Source organism: Sparus aurata, chromosome 22 (assembly GCF_900880675.1).
Source record: "Sparus aurata chromosome 22, fSpaAur1.1, whole genome shotgun sequence".
In the NCBI taxonomy this organism is placed as follows: Eukaryota; Metazoa; Chordata; class Actinopteri; order Spariformes; family Sparidae; genus Sparus; species Sparus aurata.
Window position 1 is genome coordinate 19,738,256 of NC_044208.1, and position 22,760 is coordinate 19,761,015.

At 40.1% G+C, this 22,760-nt stretch overlaps 2 protein-coding genes across 3 annotated transcripts; one reads left to right on the top strand and one right to left on the bottom strand.

Annotated features, from left to right (window-relative positions):
* Positions 1-985: 985 nt before the first annotated feature.
* Positions 986-5,967, top strand: alkal2a (ALK and LTK ligand 2a). The gene is made up of 6 exons (XM_030404733.1): positions 986-1,872; positions 2,440-2,820; positions 3,567-3,614; positions 3,749-3,829; positions 3,947-4,021; positions 5,055-5,967. The coding sequence occupies exons 2-5, from the start codon at positions 2,529-2,531 to the stop codon at positions 4,009-4,011; spliced, it is 486 nt and encodes a 161-aa protein (XP_030260593.1). The 5' UTR covers positions 986-1,872; positions 2,440-2,528; the 3' UTR covers positions 4,012-4,021; positions 5,055-5,967.
* Positions 5,968-10,210: 4,243 nt separating this feature from the next.
* Positions 10,211-22,693, bottom strand: acp1 (acid phosphatase 1). Of its 2 annotated transcripts, none has more exons than XM_030404893.1 (6): positions 22,597-22,693; positions 21,500-21,573; positions 20,551-20,664; positions 15,629-15,690; positions 14,550-14,655; positions 10,211-10,523 (listed from the first exon to the last, which is right to left on the bottom strand). In XM_030404893.1, exons 1-6 carry the CDS (start codon positions 22,637-22,639, stop codon positions 10,446-10,448), a joined length of 477 nt encoding a protein of 158 aa, XP_030260753.1. In that variant the 5' UTR covers positions 22,640-22,693; the 3' UTR covers positions 10,211-10,445. The 2 variants fall into 2 exon arrangements, with proteins under 2 accessions (XP_030260753.1, XP_030260752.1); XM_030404892.1 differs by lacking the exon at positions 20,551-20,664 and adding an exon at positions 20,733-20,846.
* Between the last annotated feature and the right edge of the window lie 67 nt (positions 22,694-22,760).

A 22,760-nucleotide genomic window follows, 5' to 3' on the forward strand; every position in this document is an offset into this window, starting at 1 on the left:
AAATATATTTCCAAATGCAAATGTGAACATAGCTTAAAGGGATCATGTTGTGTATCTTGAATATTGTCACATTACAATGAGTTTAGAGCACTTCGCAGTCCAGCTCTAACTCTGGTGATATTGATAAACTTGATTGTTGTGTGCAGGAAATCTGTCAGGGGCCAGGCTCCGCTCCAGATGTGCTTGTTCCCTGTAGCACACATCATCATGGCGGATGTCTGTAATAAATGGGCTGATATGTCTGGCAGAGGGTTCTTTCCAGGCCACCACACCTGCCTGCTCCCCCCTAAAAAACGTATTGGTTTCTGCTCCTGAGACAGCAGCAAACATCAGAGTTCACCTGCACTTACATGGCAGATTTGGCACCCATGTGAATAAAAGTCGGTTGAATCACACTTTTACACCACAGAGCTGTTCAGGGGACCCAGACATCAGCCACGCTTTTTCTTTTTTTTCTTTTTTTTTTTTGGTCATCGTTATTGCTCTGCCACCATGGAACCTCTCCTGAGGAAAGTCAGGAGCGTTGCCCGTCCACAGAAGTGCGGAGGCTGGGAGTTTGGTGACAGTGCGCGCTGTCCTTTCAGCACCAAGGCTTTACGCACGGCCACGTGAGTTAGGCTACTTTGCGGCGAAAACGCGCAGAAGTTTCGGCCAGGTTACAGAACAGAAACACAACACACAATATGTTTTCACCAAAGTTTGAAGTCGTGTCTTGGATTTCTTTTTTTGTTTTTTGAGACTGTCGCTTACACTTTTTGGGTAGCGGAGCGGCTTTCACTTGCTTTTCACAGCCCTGAAACGCGCCGATTTCCCCCTCAGCGTGTTTTCACAATTGAGTAAACTACTCCAGCCTCACTGGCCAGACAGATTTGGGGTGGGGGTTTCAGAGAGGGGGGGGGGGGGGGGGGGCGTGGGAGCCAACTGCACGCCCTGACTTAAAGAAAGCTGTACCAACCACAGTAGACCAGTGCAAACTAATCTCCACTGGCGACAAACACTCAGTACACTTCAACTATGCGGTGCAGTCGGCTGCTCTGAACAGGAACTACAGAATAGTACGTTTTAATAAAAACCCGTGTGTACTTAATTTTTTTTTTTTTAAATAGTCATCCTTAAACAGTTCGTGCTCGTTTTTCAGTCCCCATGATGGATGTGAAGTGCGCAATGGCTCTAAATGAAGTCATGAGAATCAGAAGAAGGATATGGGAGCATTTCCACTGAGATGCCGGTATCTGCGCTCTTTACTGGGCTGATTGGAAATTTCTGTGGAAGTATTAGTGGGGAAAAACGCTTCCTGTAACTGCGTATCGCACACATAAATGGAGTAACGGAAAGGAAGGAGGAGGAGGTGGGGGGAGAGAGAGAGAGAGAGAGAGAGAGAGAGAGAGAGAGAAGCGCAGAAAAACTTCGCACGGCGTCCAAGCGAAGGTCAGTCAACTCAAGTGGACTTTTTTCCGCATCGGGAGTGCCAATAATGCGTCTTATTGTCATCGCAGACACGACGGAGTAACCCGCAGGGGACAGGACACCGCGTCTGCGAGACAGGATAAAAAGTGAGCCTCACTTCGGGGGAGGACGCACAGGAGACCTGGAGCGCCGGATCCTTGAGCTGCTCGTCCGCTGTCTCCCGACGGTCGGCCGGTGTTCAGAGGAGGAGCGCGGATGCTCGGCGTGGACTCATATGACTCCAGAAGCTCTTGCATGTCTCTCCCTGCACAACAGCAGACTTTAACGGGACGTATTCCAGGAGCCTAAGCTGAATTTACGCACAGTTCTTTTCTTTCAAATTTTTTTCTCTCCTTCTTCTTCATCGTTGTCGGACGCGCATAATATAATAATCGCTGTTTGGAAAACAGGCTGTCGAGCCCCGAGGTAATTACATTTTAATCATCCAATCGCTCCTTCATTTTTCTCTTAACTGCCCCTTTATTCTCTTCTTATTTTTGGCAGTGCGCATGCAGCCTGATCTGTTTTTGATTTTTTTTTTTCTTTAATCTTTTTTTTTTTTTTTTTTTTTTTTTGCAAAAGAAATGTTGACATTTTTCCTGAATGAATTAAAAAACTAAAGTAGTGCCATGGAGAGAGTACACCTGTAGCCCACTTGTATTGATCTATGCCAAAATGGCGCCACGTTAATGGCATTATGAGTCCATCCGCTCACAAATTATAATTGAAAAAAGTTTGTTTCAGACCTGAACTTGGTGAGGGGAGTTTAAACAGCAGAATGACTAACTTCAAAATTTTGGATTTTTTCTCCAATGAGTCCAATTGAACTTTTATTTTATTTTTTTAATTAAAGTTAAAGCAAAACCTTAAGAAATACATTTTGGATATCTTTGTGTGCCAAAACAGCAGCTCAGACACTTCCCCCTCATGTGTTTGAATGTGGTCATTTATTAGTATCTCTGTCCTGACATCCATCCTTGATCTGTCTCGCAGGTGTCCGGTTAAACTCGAGCTGAACTGGAGAAGGAGTTGCCTTGTTGTCTTTTTTTTTTCTTCTCCTCTCTTCTCACTGCACGGGAGCTATGAGCGGACTGCGGAAGCACTTCAACATGGGACTGGTGCTACTGATGTGCGCGCTGACCGGACACTGCGGCGAGAGCGCGCCCTCGACGGCGACGCCGGCAGCTGCAGCCGGCAGGGACGCGCACCGGGACTTCAGGCGGATAGTCGAGATCATGAAGCAGGTGGAGGAGAGCCGGGGTCGGCACGGTGCGGCGAGGACCGAGCCTCCGTCGGTGCCGCGGGCGATGAGCGCTCCGGTGGAGGCGAGGGATTTACGCTACCTGAAAACCGAAAGAGAGGAGAAGACTGTCGGTGAGTGGCGGCTTGTAGTCTGGGCGTGACCCTCCTGTTGGATCTTCAGAGGATGCCGTAGCATATGACGAGGGATGTTTCCATATTCATATTGCAGAGTCATTGTGCGATTAAATTGGAGTATTTTGTCGATTAATCGATTAGTTGTTTGGTTTAGTGTCCTCTGATGTCTTATTTTGTCCACAACCTAAAGATATTCAGTTTAGTTTGATAGAGAGTTGAATAAAGCAAACTTTTTTTTTTTTTCATATTGAACATGTCTGGAATCAGAGATGCAAGATCTAAGTTAAAGGGTTGTTGCACCCAAATGACCTAAATCGTGATCAAAATCCACTTTAGTGACAGGTAGCTGTGCAGACACTTGACAATAAGAGAGGCAGACGCTTCAAAACCTTTGAAAAGTTCAACCAAAAGTTGCTGCTTGGGAACAGGAAGTACTCAAAAAAGTATATTTTTCTTTTCATTATTTAGGTGTAACAATCCTTTAATGATCTCCTAAGAAATGGCTTGTGTTTGACCCTCACTCGATATATAAGCTTTAATTTCCAAACAAATCCCAGCTCTAAGTCATGCAATGCCCTCCTCCCCGCTCCGCCGAGAAAATGTATGATGATATCTAGACCCGAATTAAAATGCAAATGTCTGAGCTATTTAAAGGCAGCTACTGTACAGAGGCCAAACCTGACACTCCTTTTCCCCGTCCTCTCTCTCTCTCTCTTTCTCTCTGTCTCTCTCTCTCTCCACAGTCGTACCCCCCAGTCGAAAGAAGGAGAAGTTCCTGAAACATATAACAGGTGAGGCCTCGCCGCGAGCAAGAGAAAGTGAACCCAGTCTTACATAATGTGGCTTTAAAAAAAAAAGCGACCAAAAAAAAAAAAAACAGTGTGGTGTCGTAACAGGCTGCTAAACAAAGTTTTTCTCTCTCCAGGTCCGCTTTACTTCAGTCCCAAGTGCAGGAAGCACGTGTACAAGCTCTACCACCACACCAGAGACTGCACAATACCTGCATGTAAGCCGCACTCAACACCAACGAGGAAACGGCAATCTTTGTTAGTCCAGTGTGCGAACGGCAAACCACTCACAGGCAAATCTCTCATTTCGTCCCCCCTTTTTTTCCTTTTCTCAGACTTCAAGAGATGTGCGAGGCTTCTCACGCGACTAGCTGGCAGCCCGCAGTGCACGGAGGGGTAGCACACGCAAGGTACGGCAACGCATCATTCAAACACAAGTGTTGAGGTGTGAGGAGAGGGCGAGTGCACGGGGTCTTATGTTGTTCGAGAATCCAGGCAGGCCAGACATGTGACACTATGTTATTGTTGAAGCAAAAGCTGTTATTATTGGATTCATTTATGATACAATAATGTGCAAATTAGCACACACCACTGTGGCTGGTGGAGGTGAGGCTCATTTAAACGACTTATGATCTAAAGCCTTGTTCAGGCCGTGGTCCATGGGCCAAACCCGGCTTCGTAGTGACCTCATTCTGGACCCGTTCTATCCGTAGGCTTATTGGCGCAGTCTTTAGTTGTGTCTGTCCAGTCTTATCTCATTAGTAAGTTTTGACTGCTGTTGAAGTCTATGATTAATAATAAAGCGCATTGTTTTTTTGTTGTTTTTTTCCACCCACTTTTAAATGCACAACAAGGCTTTTTCAATTTTGAGAACTAACAAAGTGGAGAAAGGATTAAAAAAGCAACACATTTTTTGAAAACCCTGAGCTTCATGGGTCAGACGCAGTGTGTGTAAACGTCTGGAAAGTTTTTCCTCGAATTCCGTACTCGAGTAAATGTGCTTAGCTACTTTCCCCTGCTCAGAATCTCAAATGCTGTACACTACAGAGAGAGTGTTCATTCATTCTTTTTGTCTCTGAGGGAAATATTGTTATAGTTACTAGAGTTTTCATTATCACATTAAAAAATGATTAAAAACTACCCAACAGGATACAATAAAAAATGATAATATGCTTAGTTATATAATACGCTGCATCTTCTGTTAGTTGGTGCTGCTAAGTTCCCAGCGCGATGAGTAATGTTTTCCCGTCAACTGTTCACAGTGGTGCTATGCGTGCTTTTGGTGATACATGTCGGCCGGCAGCGGCACAGCCAAGCAGCACATCTTTGGCAAATAAAGTTTGTTGATTTATTGTTGTGATTCTGTTTTGGAAAAGCAGAAGAATTTATCACCTGCTGCCAAGTTGGAAACGGCACTGACTTTTCACTTCCTCTTGCTTGCAGGTTGAAGCCAAACACAAGTTCTCTGGAAGAAAAAAAAACTTGGGAAAAAAGTGCCTTGGACAGTTAGAGGGAAGCCTAAAATACTCTGACCAGCCCCCGACTGATATTAGGCACAGGCTCTGCCCTTCAGTGAGGTCTGTTCTGCTGTGGCGTGGATTACTGCCACTCACTGCTCTGGCTCTGGCTCGGCCTCGCTGGTTGGCTGTCACCACGAGGGAGCAACAAAAACCCGACCATGAAGGATGGTGACGCTGAAGAGTGGAGAAAGAGACAAGTGACCTAGAGAAACGAAAAAACTCGCGGGGCCTTCTTTTTCCCTGCCGCCATCCAAAAAGATGTCGCTAAAGCACACACAAAAAAGGGATTGCATATTTACATTTTACTCGTTTCTTTAAGAGAAGAGCAAAATCCAAATGTACTGTTTTTAGCATGACCTGCTTCCTGCGATTGGTTCGCTCTGTACAAGCGTTATTTGGGGATGAGCCTATCCTTGCTTCTCTACCACAGACCCCCCTGGCTGGCAGTCACGGCATACCTTCACCCACTTGTGCTCACACTGAGAAAGAACTGTGATTAAATTATTAATTGCATGAACATTTTCTCTCCGCTTTGCGAGACGTGTTCAAAAAAAGAAAAGTGGCAGTTGTTAGCCACAGCCCTCCTGTGGATGTTGGTGGAGCGTGGTACAGTCTATATTTATATATATATATTTGTTGTCACAAGGTTCAACTGTGCATACTCGAGGCCATGAACGCATAAAACGAGAAACCTGTACAGTCTGTAAAGCAAAGTATAAGAGGAATCCACCTACCTACCATAAATTAAAGTGACTGGCATTTATCGAATGGCTGTTAAATATATATAAATATATATACATATATATTATATAAATGAAATATATTTAAATAAATTATAAGATTGGTACAAATATGATTGGGGTTGTTTTGTCTTAGTATTTTTTCTTACATTCCCGCCTTGAAATATGGAATGCTCTCCGAATGACCACATGACTGAGCTGAGTCCTGGGACCGCAAATCTGGAGAACTTCCCACTGCCGTTAGAGACATTTTATAAAGGTCAAACTCAGAGAGAGCCCAGTGTTTTTTGGTTTAGAAAAACAGGCTTTTATGACACAACCATCACAATGTGAAAACCTTCCACAGTGTGCATCAGCGTTTTGATGTGTGTCTCGAACCAAAAAACGATGGCTCCATCCATCTGAAGCTTGCTTGTATCCCATGTCACTCCCCTCGCTATTCTCCCGCTGTCATGTTATTAGAACTGGCCGCAAAACTACTTTAAAAAAAGAAAAGTGATGTATCAAAAATAATGTCTTTGTCCACAGGACTCACACTGACGGCTTAGTCTGTGGATTAGCCAGTGTAATGAGGACGCTGAATCATGGGGACACTTAAAGTGAGAAGATGTTTTTTTTTTGCAATCTGACTAGCTGACCGTGTAATTCCTCTCCCTTATTAGGGAGTATATGTTTGCCTTTAATGTGATAGGAATAGCAGATGACAGGAAATGAGAAAGAAAAAGGGATTATACGCAACAAGGGTCCAGAGGGAGAGCACGGTCAGTGTCCCGAAACACTGGGGAACCAGGAGCGTTTTTAAACCTCGGTCGGACACTTTTTTGCCAGTCAACGTCATTCATTATGAGGTCAAATTTGTGAGAATTTTCCAACTTGTTAAATACTGAAGCTTTGGGATGTCAGACAACCCGATTAACAAAGCGTCGTTATTTGACAAGTTCAAAAGTGTCGGAAATGAGACTCAAAAATCAACTTTCTTACGAACTGGACCTTTAAAGCTGATGAAATCCCGTTCACCTTCATTGTGTTTGAGGGGAGAGAAAAAGTCTCATAGACAGATATCTCTCTGATTGATACCAGATCATGACTCAAGTAGATTCAACTGTTGCATAATGAATATCTTTTAAGGATTGATTGGATTGATGCGAACCATGATCTGTTTGGGTTGGGTAACAGGGAAACATTTGCACTGTTTGGAGGGCCTTTAGAGGAAAAACTACACACTTTGGGAAGAGGCCGGGAGATCGGTGCCCAAGAGGCTCAAGCAAACTGCCTGTTAGCTTAGCTCAGCACAAAGACTGGAAAAATGGCAAAACCACAAGTCTGGCTCTGTCCTGATCCACTAAAGCTCACTATTTTACATGTTAGTTCTCTTATGTTTAATACAAACAAACATTAATAATATTCTGGTCCAGAATATCTTTGGCTCCAGGAAGTTACTGGTTCCATTAGAGTCAGAGGTGATGGAGAGTGGATTTCTTTACCTTCAGAAGGAGCCAAGTGGTTTAGTGGTTTCTAATTTTGTGAAGACAGCTTCACATTTAGGTCAGAGACATGATAGAGGTATCAACAGTGTTGTAAAAAGTGCCCAAAAGACATACTTAAGTACAAGTAAAGATATCGGGATAAAATGTTACTGGGTGAAAGTCACCAAAATGGATAGAACTTCAGTACAAGTCTTAAAGTATCTGTTATTTAAAGGTAATTTCCCGGTAATAAATGAACTTGCGTATCAAAAATACAAACCAAAGTAATTATACATATACTCAAATGTGTATATACACTATATACTATCAGGCGATAGTTACATTCAATCACTGGGTATCAATCTTATTAGCATAGCAATAACTAATTAGCATATTTCCCAGAATGCCACAGTATCCTGAACAGTGTACCCATCATTCTTGTGACAGAGTGTTTTTACAGTTTTTTGGGGGGTATTTATATACAGATATTTTACATTTTTGTGTATGTATAGTGCTAATTCGGTGATACAGCGCTTGTTAAAATGTGAGTTTCTTAGTGTCAAGTACCAAATTACTGAGTTGTTGTGAAGGAAAACAGATCCCAGACTGTCTAATAGCGTCAACAAATCACTTGAGTATACGCTTGAGCCCACATTCAAATTTTCTAACGTGTTATTTCCGAAGGGAGGACTATACTGCCAAAAGTAGCCAGAGAACCTTATAAATTCTGGTTGTGACAGTGCTAATGCTTTGATGGATTATCATTGTTATTATTATAGGAAATCCTTTCTAACCACAGCAAACTTATCATTTTCCTGATTGCTTTGACATGAAGAGATATTTATATCTGTCCCATGTGTGTTCACAAGTGAACTCCGGCGTTTGACAGGGAATAATAAGAAAACAGCAACCACTGAGAGGAGAGGCCCTTCAATAAAACAAATGTTGCTACTCAAAGTTGAAATCAAATGAAGCGCAAGGGTTTTACATGACCCTGTGTAGTAATTTATCTCCATTATGGATCCATCTCCTGATAATTTTTCAAGTGAATTACAATCAACAACTTCCCAGAGTCGGACATGACAAATTTAAATCCCTTGTTTTGTCAAACAAAACACAGGGCGCAGCAAATTCTCACATTAGAGAAACGGGAACCACTGATTTTGGGGCAGTTTTACTTAAACATTACCTAAAAGTTTAATCAATTATCAAAGAAGTTGCAAATGCAATATCAAATTGTTTGTGTCCTAAACACAACTACAGTTCTTTAAGCTAAAAAGTTACATTCAATAACAGGATATCAATCTTTTCATCAAACTCTAACAAGCACATTAGCACATTTCCTAAAATGTCAAAGTATCCCGAACAGTGTAGCTGTCGTCTTCTTGTGCCAGAGTGTGTTTTTGCAGGTTTTTTGGTATTTAAAGAACCAGCTTTTCATATATTTGACCTCATCAAATACTGGTTGGGAAACCCAAGCGTCAGTAGTTATCGAGTTGTTAATAAGACTGAAACTCACCTATCTTACAAATGGGAGCTTTATATTAACTTCTAGCAGTGCTCGTGGTAACATTCAGTATGTAACAAATTTCCTTTTTTTTTCTTGCAGAGGTCATATCATGCTATTTTTCAGGTTTATACTTTTATTTGGGGGTCCTAGTAGAAAAGGTTTACATACTTTAATTTTCAAGAAACACATATTTTCTCATATGGTGCATTGTTGCAGCATCCATTTACACACAGTTTTTAGCTAGAATGAGACATCTCACCTCTGTACAATCTTTGGTGAGAGTTGCGCATGAGCATTAGCTAAAGGATGTAGCCAATCAGAGGCAGAGTAGGGTGGGTAATGCCGAGAAAGGTAGTGTGATCTAAAATAACAGCTGCAGATGCAGCAACTGTATGTCTGCTGACTGACTGGAGTGTATATAATTTATAATCAATATGCCTGTTATACAGTGATGCACATACAGAAAGTTACACAAGTAAAGGCTTGACTCCAAACCAGGCAGTGGAGGAGCGGTGTTTTCTGTGGGAGACAGTAACTCCCTTTGGCTTTTTCACTTTGCAGACCTTTTACATGCACAAAAATGCCACAAAACACAATAAAGGAAAGGCAAAAATCATAAAAGAATATGACCTTTAAAGCACAGATTGAAAAGCATAATGTTCAAAAGAGTACAGAGCATTCTCCAAATCAAAGTTCATAAAATAGATACATCGCCTATTTTTTAAAGCATTCTCGATAAAGTTTTGTTTTTTCATTCCTTCGCATTTAAGCTCCTACTATTTTAACAGACAAGGAAACTCTCCACCAACCAGTCACTAGGTGGGTTTATCTAACCTTCAGCTCCAGACTCGTTCAATGATTTACCGCTCTTTCTCAACATCAACTCTACCATGTGGCAGTAAATCACATGGAATGGTCATTTGTATTGGCGCTGATGAGTCCTCCCTTATGGGATTACCATTATTTAAGGAGTCAGTGGTGATTGGCACACAGCAGAATAACTTTAGTTTCTTCAAAGAGGAGGAACATTCAAGGGAATTGAGATAGAACAGATTCTTGTTTTCTTATTTCTGTTTTTAAATACCAATCATACTTGATATTGACCATTTGGGAGAATATTAAGATAAAATGAGCTGTATGCCAAACACAACTGAAAAGCAGCATCAAGAAAATATCCAGGGAGATTAGTTTTTAGACAAGCATTAACTTTGACCCAAGGGTCGACCTTTGACCTGTAAACCTCAGTGATGTCCAGTCATGCATTAATGTCTGAGGTATACTTTCATTCATTTAAGTCCTTCAGCATATTCACACTTTAAAGATCAATGCTTTATAAGTAAAAAATAAATCTCCAAAAGTGATATTCATTTAACCATTTTATTAAATCCGGAGTTGACAAACTCGTCGAGACAGCTTTATTCTAAGTGTACACATTGTGAGGTTTGTATAACGTTTACAACACTGAAACAAAGTGTTCTCGTTCTCCCTGTGACATCCTTATACTGACGTGTGCTTATGTTATACAGCTGAAGCCTGCTGGGTCGATTTTTCTTTTCCCTCCAGCAGAATTAGCAAAGATCGTTTGAGGTTGGATGTTGTTAGGAGTTCCTCTCCAGAAAAACTTTGCAGCAGCGCACACACTGTTCGTACACCTTCTCAAAGTCTTCGTCACTCCCCTAAGAGACAAAAAAAAAAAGAGAAGACAAATTAAAATAAGTTTCAGCAACTTGTTGAGAGCTGAATCAGTACATACATCTGTTTAAATGAAAGCAAAGAATTTAAATATACTAATATCCAACACAGCTGTAGATATGTAGGGCCAATTTTGTAATGAAGGGCTGAAAACCATGATAAAAGTTTCAACTCTCTCTGATCTAAGTACAAATAGCTGAGTTATTGTGAAGGAAAAGTACATTTTATAACGTATTTTTTTCCAAAGGGAGGATTATACTGCCAGAGTACCTTTGAAAGTCTGGTTGTGACGGTGCTCAAGCCTTGATGGATTATTATTATTATGGGAAATCCTTTCGTGATTACTCTTGACATGAAGAGATACTTATATCGGTCCCATGTGTGTTAACAAGTGAACTCAGGCACTGGACAGCAAAAAATTGAAAAAACAGCAGTTGCAGGTCAAAAACCACCCAGAGAAGAGGCCTTTCAATGAAACTAAATGTTTTGTATGTTATCCAGGGTAGTAGGGTATTTTCAATTATGGATTCATTTCCTGAATATTTCTTCCGTTGAATTATTTTCAATTGTAAAATGTCCAGATATAGTGAAAAATATGTATCACAATTTCTAGCATGACAAGTTCAAATCCTATGTTTTGTCAAACCATCTTTTAAGAAATTGAAAATATTCAGTTTACGATTATGTAATATTATATTAATACTATAAAAAAAATAGAGGAAATCATCACATTAGAAAACTGGAGCCACTGACTGAGGCAGTGCATTTTCATTTATTCATCAATTCTCAAAGAAGTTGTCAAATTGTTCTAAACACAACTACAGTACTTTGAGATAAATGCTAACACTAGCATGCTAATGTGCTGACAATGATGATGTGCTGATGTTTAGCATATGTATAATATTTATAATTTAAAAAATCTTAGTTTAGCGTGTTGCAACACAAAGTGCAGACCCAAAGGGAGCCCGCAGGTTAATCTACTTACTAAAGTTTTCAGCAGTGATCCAGAATGAAAATTTGCTGAATTTACCAAATTATTCTCTTTTTTCATTTAATGCGATAAGCAATATCAATTTAACGATGGGATGGTCATTTAAGGATCATGGTTGTTTGAGGCCTAAACATTAAGTGCTCCTCCAACACATCTCCGAAGGCTTTTTGAATTCTGTTTTGTATTTTTTTATTTATGCGTCTGTTTTTTAAGTCAAGCTGCAACACAAATTGTCCTTTGGGGACAAATAAAGTTGGGTTGAGTTGAAGATAAAAAAAAAAAAAGATTGTTTTTGAGCTAAACATAAAACATTAAAACAACCTAAAATTACCCCAAGCAGGCTGAAATGTATATTTAGTAGATTTCGGTAGAACCTTTGAAGTTGAGATTTTAATTCATCTCGAGCATGAAAGACTTCAGCAACAAGTTCTGACAGACTCTGCAGTACAACACTGTCGTTGACACATTTCTCATCAGTAAATCTAACTTTTGACATATTGTCAATCCCAGAGCCGAAAGTTACAACTGAAAATATCACATGGACATCACGCATATGCACAAGGGGGTGGTGATGTGTTACTGTTCTGAGCTTTACAAGAAGCGTCTCCAATTGTTGAAAATCTGCTGAAAATCTGCGGAAAATCTGCAGGGGTAGTGCATGAAATCTGGTTAAGAAAGTACCAGTAAGTCCTCAGGGCCTTTAAAGCTAACAGTGTTTAATGGTAAATTATGCATGAACTGTCAATTTTGTCTTGTACTGACACACAAAAAAGCCCATGGGAAGATAGGTGCCATTGCAATCGCACTAAACGAACCACAAACTTAGGTTTTCTATTTGTTTATGCACTGGTTCCTATTGGCTCGCTTTACTGTCATTCCATGTGGTTTCTCACGATGGAACGCAATCTAATATTGTCAAGTGTCCAAACCACACTGGCTGTAAAGAACCTTCATTCACTCCGGCTTTTGGCTAAAGGAGCTACAAAAACACACACTTGCACCAGTCGCCACAAAAAGTAAAGCGGCACTCAAAGCCAAAATCTGAGACAAACTCATGTAACTGACTGTAGCCACATAAACTGTGGTCAACCACGACCTCCTCTTCCAGCCATATCACTTATAATTTGATGGCTCTTTTAGCTTGGGACCCTGGTGCCACAAAATCTAATACAGCACAGCAGATGGCCATGAATACGTTATGATTAGGTCGACAGAGCTTCCTCCATCAGGACCACACAGTGGATTGTTACTTTTAAATGTAGATCAACAAATAATCATTAATGAAAGACCTTCCTCAACATTTATCTCACTTATCCATCTCTTGTCTTCCTCGCTCATAACCCTCGAGAGGATGACGAACAAGCAAATGTCCGAATCATCTGGCAGGGCATTCAACCGCAGAGACAGCATGTAAGGGACAAAATGAACAGGCTTGCTCCATGGAGAGTGGAAAAGGCAATGAGCAAACTGAAAAGACGTTTTATAGTGATGTCCAAGTAATCAACACTACAAGTAATGTACTATGGTTGACTGAGCTGGAGGAGTTGCTAACACTTCAGGCATTTATTCAAATTGAGTGAACAAGGAAATGAGTGTTTGGTTTTGATGCCGTTTGTTTCACGAAATGTGCCTGGACACGATCCAGTCATTCCCTCTGGAGGGTAATCACTCTCAAGAACTAACACATGTAGTAAAGACAGACACGGTCGGCCTTTAAACAAACTTCACGTGATTCTGTTGAGCAACATTTCCTGTTCTTTTTGTTCTCTGGGAAATCCTTCTCATGACGCGTTGTTCCGAACAGGTGCACAGCCATTGCAAGAAACGGACATGACAGTTTTGTGTTATATCCTGACACATTGGACAGCTTACATTCACCATGCACTATCTAATAGTTTTAAGTCTTGTTTTAAAGGCCCACGAAAACCTATTATCTAAGCTCTGTTATAAAACAGTGATGTCAGTGCATCAATCAGAATTGATAATGACCGTTGGGGAGTTGTCTGCTTCTGTTGCCAGACCACTGTCAATCTGATAAAAACCAAAGCCACACAGTCCTGACGAAGCAGAACAACTTTTTTATGTTAATCTCTTCATTAATAATATCAAGGAGGAGGAGGAGGAGGAGGCTTTTAACTGCCATTGATTGTTTATTGATTAGTTTTTAACAAAAAATAACCTGCATTGTTGTTCCACCTTTAAGCAAGCAGTAGAGGTAGTAACGGAGTAAAACTGACCAGACATCCACTGTTTCACACACTGTTGTTTTATCTCTTGATTCCACTGTCGGTACGTCTGTTACCTGGCATGTGCGACGCTGTTTTGTTCTGTCCTCTAGTGGTTTCATAACCCATTGGGAGCGTTTCAGAAGCGGTTGTTGTTGAGTTGCTCAGATTGTGTTCATTTCGTCATTTTTCCTTGATTTTGTGCTTCCACTATGGTTGAGTAGGAAGTGAAATCATTTCATTATTCGTCAGTTTTAAGTGTATTGATAATATGTCTCACTTTGTTTTGCCGTAGATCCCAGAGTACGCACAGGGTGTTTTATTTTGAATATTGACCGGATGCACTATGCTGGTCCGCTGTCTGACTTCGTGTCCGGCTTGCGCTGCTCCGAGCATCTTGACACTGTTGCGGTCTGCATCTGGGGTGTTGCTGAAACGCTAGCTCAGAGGTTGTTGTTTGATACAGGTTAAAAAAAAATGCTAAGCTGATGTGACAATCAGTTTTTGTTGCCGCAGTATGACAGCTGGCTTTTTTACCCCGCCTCCTAAGTGTAGCCGTTTTGTGACAGTTAACACTTTTGAATTCCAACGTGCTCAAACGGTCTTACCGCACCACTTATCCTTTTGGCAAATTAATTCACACTTGAAATTGGAGTTTGCAAATCCCTTCCAAATTTTTGGTCTTTTACCGCTGCTCCCTCAGTGAAGTGATATTCAATCTTCCCAAACGCTGATGAATCATCTTAGTTATGCTTGAAAAATACTCAACCTGAGAGTTTCACAGGAATACTTACATAATACGGGTCTTTGATGATGCGCTGGTTCTGAGGGTCATATGAACCGAGGAGCTCAATCTTTGCTTTGTAGTCTTTCACACTCTTCGCTTTCCTGTTCAGCTCACTGTGAAGACAAGAGAAAAATATGTAACTCCAGGAGGAATTACAAGAAATACACATAAAGGTTTAACACAGAATAACTATCAGCTCTTTTTCGGACTGAACGCATGTAATGTTATACAGCATCTTTTTTCCTGCCACTTAGAAATGAGTTGGAACATCTGTCCTGTCCACGGTAAAAAGACTTCCAAACACAGACGGAATAGAACAACCACATTATAATGATATCTGTGCGTTAAACTCCCTGTCAGATCACTAACAATGGCATAAGCTTGATTCAGGATATCAGTGAAACACCTCAGCTTATTAAAGTAAATCCCATGTTCAAGTAACAAAATTTTAACTCAAGCGGGAGGTCAAAGCATTAAATAACACTCGTAAGTTGCAAACAATGAGATAGGTTTGGTTTAAAGTAAGCTAAACCGAGACTGAGTCCCTTTTGTCTAGGACGGGGTCTCATTTTTCTCGGTCTCGTCAGCTTAGCATGGGTGGAAAAAAAATCTGGGAGAAAAAGGAGAGAAAAACTGCCGAAAGAGCAAAGACGAGGCATCCAAAGAACTCAGTAAGCTGCTTACAGATCAGATCTGCCACAAGCATGTGATCTCAAAATGATCCCTAAACGTTCAAAGTATCAAAAAATATCCCTCCCCCTGACCTTTGGAAAGAGCTTAAGAGAGGATATTGCTCATTAAAGGGAGGCATTCACCTACACGTTAGTTATAGCTCAATGTTACCACCATTTTCATGTGCATGTCAAGAAGTAGCAGATCACAATCGAAACAGTTAGCAGGTCAACCTAGTTAAACCCCTTTCTCAAGGAAAATATTTTTTTTGATCCAAGGGGAACCTTTTATAACTGAAACAGGATACTTAGCACATGACACCAATATTTTTTTTTTTGTTCGACTGTGTGTCCAACTGTTATCCACACTCGGGGAAATAATAAACATTGCTGCTGTGAGCTGAAATAACTGTACCTCAAATTGCTCTCGTCCATGCAGAGAATGTACTCAAAGCTCTTGAAATCTTCTTTGGTCACCTGGAAGTGGGGAGAAACGTGGGACAAAACAAATATTACTTTTGGCTCTGTGAGGAAACACACAGTACGGTCTGCTGAGCCTCTCTGCGGTCCTTCAGAGATAGTTTAATTTCATGCAGTAACAATCCAATACATAATTCATTTCCGATAATACAATAAAGACAGTCGGATCATTGAGACGTGCATTTATAATTAGAATACAGAAAAAAAAAAAAAACAACCTCAAACGATGTTTTCAGGAAAAGCCTAAGTATTTACATTCTTATGTTACACAGAAGTTTTAATGGTGGCGGAGTTCACCATTCCCAACATACACATACACACACACACACACACACACACACACACACACACACAGTAAACAATGCAAACATAACTTCTGTTGGTTCAATAGACAGGTCCACAGGGTACCTTTGAGTTCCAGATGATGCAAACATGCATTGAGCATTACTGACATCTGGTTCACATTACAAACTAAGTAGTGAAACACAGGGTGGCTTTTATTGTGAAGCGGTCAAGGGAAGTGGAGCATATTATCACCGATGCTAACTGACAGCGACCGTTTCTCAAAATTGTGCTGACAAAAAAACAGTAATTTTGCACTTTGTCAGGGTCGTGTCAACTTCAGTTCTTGCAAAGGATTAATAACGCAATATAGAGCCAAAATAAGCCATTAGTCGAGAGGGTGGACACCTCCAGCAACTCAGCAAAGCAATCAGCTTTACTATACTCTGCATATTGGTGAACTGCTATGATTGATTTTTGGGGTAGTAATAAACCGCATTGGCTGTGATCACGGGAACCACGCAAGTCAAAACAAAGCTGTGATCCCACTGCATGGTACAGTAACGGTATGGAATTGGTCACTAGACCGGTCACTTACATGACACGGAGTAACTAATATCATCTCAGCATCTCCGCTTTTATGAAACTCTCTTTTTGTTGACAGCATTCCTGTGTCGTGTTGAATTCAGCCTTTAGTGAAACGACGCATGGCTCTTACAAACAGATGTCATGATGTCATTTCATCCACCGTCGCTTCTACAATAATCTGAGTTGAAAACGATATCATCAAGAAAAGTACCTGGTACCAAAAGTGCGTCTAGTCGAGGAAGAGCTGAGCCCGTACCATGCGGTGGAGACATGGCATAATTTACACATCTGTTAGCATGTGGAGGGGTGTTGAGCAAAGTATTCACTGCACTTAGTGATGATTTAATAGAACAAGCAGCAATAAAATCCAGGCAGCATCCTGAAGTTTTTAAGGACTCTGAGAGGAGATTTATAGGAATGCTGAGAGGGCGGTGAGGGCAGCAGGAAACAAATAAAGAAAAGAACAGAGGAACAAAAGAATATTACATATATTTTATGCTCAAGATGTTGACATACAGACACATTCAATAGCAGAGACAGATGCCAACATTCAAGCAGCAGCAGGGGAATACATGGATGTTTCTGAATCCATGTTCATATTCCCAGTGTCTGGTTGTAGCCACTTTATTATCTACGTTAACACTTTCACACCTCTTCTCCCACACATAGTAGTAATCTGTGGAGGTGATAATCAAAGAGGCTGTTGACCTTTCTGCTCCTGTCTCCCTTACACCCTCACACTTTAACGGAAACAGTGGTTATCCCCTATTAAATAAACACCCTCATATGAGCCCTCCTGCAAGGCTGACAACAAGACGTCGGTTTAATTTCTGAAATATCTGGCTGAGTGCGAGCTGGCGGCTGTTACTGTAGACGAGGAATGAGCAGGGAGACGCACATAAAATAGTTTCAGTTCAAAAGATGACAAGACCCTGACGAGATACGGAGAGATATCAGGAAATTGGGTGAAAATGATTAATAATAGGCCCTTTTATGCAGAAGACGTTTTGACATATCACACAAACAAGCACAAGTGTGAATAAATGATACAAATTTAAGATGTCTGAATTCCATTTAGTTGCATCAGTTTTTAGGTTCCTGATAATGTGCCATCATAAATGCTGTTAGTAACACCAATGCATTTCTTATTAAAGTATGTCTACACTGAAGTATTTGGCATATGCTGACTTTGAATCCCCTAAATAGCGTTATAAACAATATTTAAACTTGTAATAAATGGTTTATAACACACTAAAGTAACAATAACTACTGTGGGCTTATCTAGGCATAAGTGAAGGTTGGTGTGTAAACAGATTGCAGCAAACAAAGTTGTAATTAAATTTGTAAAATAGTATTGTAGACAAATACTGCACAACAGTGATAGAGCTCAACCGATACTCAATTTTTGGGGTCAATGCCGACACCAATATAACAGAGAAAATAATTACAATATCGATATACTGTATAATAGCCGATATACGCATTTCTTTTTTTCAATGATCCCTCAAATGCAGTTATTAAACACTTGTGATAAAGATATGTAATGGGGGCGGGATAATTTACAATTCAACATTGAAAACTATATACATTTTTTTAAGACCAGGCAAAAAAAAGATGGAGATGCAGTGGGTTCTCACACCTCTGACACGCTCCTCTGTTGTTGTCACTCATGTGGCGATTGTGCAACCGAACGACACACCCGTTAAATTAATGGCTGTTTGCGTGTCACTCGTAGCTCGCTCTATTATCAAAGGATATGACGGTCGAGATAGACGTGTAGAAATTAGATGAATTAAAGGAGCACTGAATTACTTACATATTATCATCACATGCGTATTATTAAAATGACATCAATATTTCATTATCTCATCATCATTAATCATCATTATTGTCAATATTGGTGCATCTCAACACCACTAACCTATCTGTAAGAATCTGTACAATCTCCATCCAATGGCCAAGTCAACAAAAGCCCACAGCGCAACCCTGGGCTGTCTCTGGATTGTGTCTCATTTTAAAACATTGGCAACTACTTTATGTTAATGTTGACTCAATGATAACAGATTGATAAGTTGTCATAAAAATTTCAGCTCTCTCAAATCAAACGCCGGTCTGGCCATACATGATAAGGTATTAAATACTCCACATAATTTGTTATGGATCAATTTAGGGCATCATTTCTTTATTAAACAAACATTTTTGTGTATGTGGTGATACAATGTGCTCCAAAGCATCTCCCACTTGGCCCGTCTGCTGGGATACTGGCAGCGACAGAAGTTTAGCATAGTTCACAGGAAAAAGTAGAGGGTGGGAGCATTCGCCAGTGATGGAAATAAAAAGGGTGATAAAGGAAAAGAGGAAAGAGCAAAAGCTTGTCAAAGCTCATTGTGTGGATTTGGCTGAGCCTCCCCATCCTGCTTTGAGGAGATTAGAGGAGGGTCCGACTGAATGGTTTGCAGCAAGACAAACCAACAAGACGGCAGATCTCAAGCACGGACTCAAACACCGGGAGTTCTCTCAGGGAAACATAAGAAGAGTATTTTAAGGGCACAGGGGAGTAGGAGTTGCATTGAGTACAAGCCAACAAAGCCTGAAGGCCCTACATGGACAAACATCATGGTGTAATTTCAGGCCTGTTTTAGAATTTGAAACACATGCTGTGAGGTGACACAATGATTGATACATTGGCTCGATCAATATTTCATACAGACCATGGGTAAGATCAGGTTGTACAAATAGTATAAACACAGGCCTGGCCAACAGGTTCTTTGACCGAAACACAAAGAAAAAGATATTTTCAAGATAAAACACGTTTTTATTTAAATTACCTCATCACTTGGGAAAAAAGTTCTGAAATCGGTTAAATGTGTAGAAAACCACTTGAAAATAAAAACTAATTTTTTACTGTTCCAGTGGAAACTTAACCAGCTGCTGTGTCCCGTAGAGTTAAGTTAACTGTCACAAGAGGTCACTGTGGTCATCTGAGGTTTAGGTTAAACCTGCTGCCCGCTGAAGAGTAAATTAAAACCCTGTTTAAAAGAGCATTTTTATTGTTCTAATCACTTTTAGTATGAGTTCACATATTTCACCATATACGCTGTTATGAAGCCAGGTCTGATATAAATGTAATTTGTTGGTGGATTTAAAATATTAATTCTAAATTTAAGTGCAAGTTACAAAAAAGTTCTATAAAACATATTAAAAGTAGGTGCAAGTTGTTCAATAATAAAATGTTATCATTTCATATTAGACCAGTGATTCTTAAGCTGGGGTCGGGAGATAATTAACAGGTTAGAGAGCAGGAAAACACTTTTATGTAACACAAAATAATGTTTACTTTCTGTCAATTAAAATAAAACAATAATAATAAGTAAAGGTTTTTGTCTAACAGTTAAAGAAAACAGCTTAAAATGAATGCTAATAATGTGTGTACACTAATTTTATTACACTATTATTTGATCTTGGTCCCATTCTAAAACATTTTTTACTAAAGGATTTTTTCAAATGATTTTCAGAGCCAGAGTCACGGTTTGAATTGATGTTCTTAATTTTGGATGGGGGTGTATTCAAGCAGAGTGTTGATGAACTTTATGAAAATGAAAAAATCTGACATTGAAAAATAAATTAAACTAATTTTCTCTTCAACACCCTGTGAAAGAAGACAAGTACAACTAAACGTAAATCAGTCTTACACACACACTTGTGGTATATGCAGTTCCTCTGAATCATCAACATTGGCTGGACTCGGCATCCAGTTCAGCTGCAGTTCAGATGAACATGTGCTTCTTTTCACAGAGCAGTCACAAAGAACTTAGCCTGTAGCGGCGGTAATAAATTGGAAAAAGCTGCAATAAGCTAGTCATATGCCAAGTGACTGAGCATCAGCAGCACCTGGGTCTGTACTAGGCACCATCTTAGCAACATCACACTCACACACACACACAAACACCAACGAGGCGAGAGGACCCATGGGACATATGTTTGTACCTGTCGGGCCCTGTGGCTCGTCTCAATGCCATGCTTCTTTAGGCAGGCAAGACCACGGGTGTCCGGTAAGCTGCCTACATTCCAGTCGGATGTGGCACCACTGTCTATGACCCACTGCAACAACAGAGAACAGAAAGGGGGCTCTAACTAATCTAAGATAGGTGCAGAGGTGGTGGTCGTACCTGCCTGGCCACATGTCTCATGGGCACGCTATGCCTCTTCATGCAGGCTTGACCACGGTCGTCTGGACTGTTTCCTATCTCATAGGTGGAGGTGGCAGCACTGTCTATCCTCCACTAGGCAGAGCAGAGCACAGGGAACAATAACACAGCAAAAAATGATTCATACTCTCATGTACAGGCAGGTGGTACAGTATTTCCAGGTCTTAATCTCGAGGACAGGATTAGTCATCAATAGATGGAGTCCTGGATACATTTTCTGAAACACATCCTTTTCTCATTTCTTATCTTAAGAAGCTGCAGCTGCCACCAGTAATGCTTATCATTAACCACTAATAAATAATAATAATATTAATAAAGTGTTGTAACACATACAAACATTATTCACTGGTTTAGTAAAAAGGTCCTGTCTGTAAGAAAAGTTGATTTCACAGTCTTATTCCCAACTCGTCAAATACTGACGTTTTTGGTTTCCCAACTCACCATATAATGATGCACAGGGATGCCGGCCAATCCGTCCTACAATCCCAAAGCGTCAATATTTGACAAGTGAATGAGACTCAACAAAACAACTTTTCTTGCAAATAGGACCTTTAAGTGTTTCCATGTGCTCAATACTTGTTGCTAATTTGAAAAATGTGCTACGTAATCCTGGGAGAGATTTAAAGAAAAATACATTTAAAAAGCTCTTTGCAGATGTAAAAAAAGTGCTTTTTCTACCATCAGATAAAAATGTAATTGATTTTAATACTAAGCCAATGATTAATTACATTATCAACAACACCAGCTTCTGTTGCCATCTTCCTGAAGACGGCTTCAGCGATGGGGGATCTGCAAATGTTCCCTGTCAGAATGACAAACACAGGGACGAACATTAATACAATGTTTACAAAAATAAAAGTAAACACTCAAAGTATTTACCAACATACTGCTACTATAACTACACTACAGCATGTTCAGTGTCTAAATGCTTGTGCACTGTTGCATAACAAATACTATATATAATATTAAATATTACTTTTTTAAATTTAATTAATATCTTTTATGATGTGTTATTTCTTAATGACAGACCGGGATGAAAACAATGTGACAAAACTTTCAAACAAATTATCATAATGATTACCACATGTGGGCAGCATAATGAAACCCAACGCCTGACAACATACATTTAAGTAAAAAGAACCCCAACTTAATTGTTTTCTTTATTGTCCCATTATATCAATTGTTTTATGTTTATTTTACTCATCTCACTCTTCCCCTATTGACAAATCCAACACAGGATCATGACTTTGGCCTCTCACAAGCTGACTAATTATTAACTGATCCACGTTGATCCAAACAAAACCCTGTTTTATCTGGTAAATCATTTCAATCTTGTTTGCAGTTTTATCTAGTTCACTTGAGTTCTGATACTTCCTCCGACATTATAGTGTTGACAGCATTAGAATGAAGTGCAGACCATTTAGCTATTTAGTTTCAGATGGACTTATGACCTGACTTTAAACAGACAGGGAGGCTAGACTTCCTGGATGCTGTCATAAAAACTCCTCCCTTTTCATTGAACAGGGGGCCATGACTTAGCGTTTCAACAAAACTATAATGTTTCCCATCACACTGGGCTGGACAATAACTGCGCATATCAGTGAATTAAAGCTGAAAAGTTGTATGATAGTTGGCAGCATCTCGCTGAGCTCATTCATTTTGCCGGGTAACTTAGCTAGCGGTAACATTTTGCTAGCGCTCTCAAATTAATCGAACAACATAATAAACTATTAAAATGCTATTATTGGTATACTGTAATGTCCATTTTAACACGTTCACATACTGGTCGTATCATATGAGCTTCTTCGCGGTTTAAGGCTCTTACCCAGGCAAACGAACAACACCGACTTCTGACCAGCGGCCGCCATCTTGTACTGAAGGGTCCTGCAGAGTCGCGTCGAGCGGTGGTGGCCAACTAGTGCCTGAAGAATTGTAAACGTTTTATTTATTTATTTATCTATTATTATCTATATTTATTACATTGTGAGA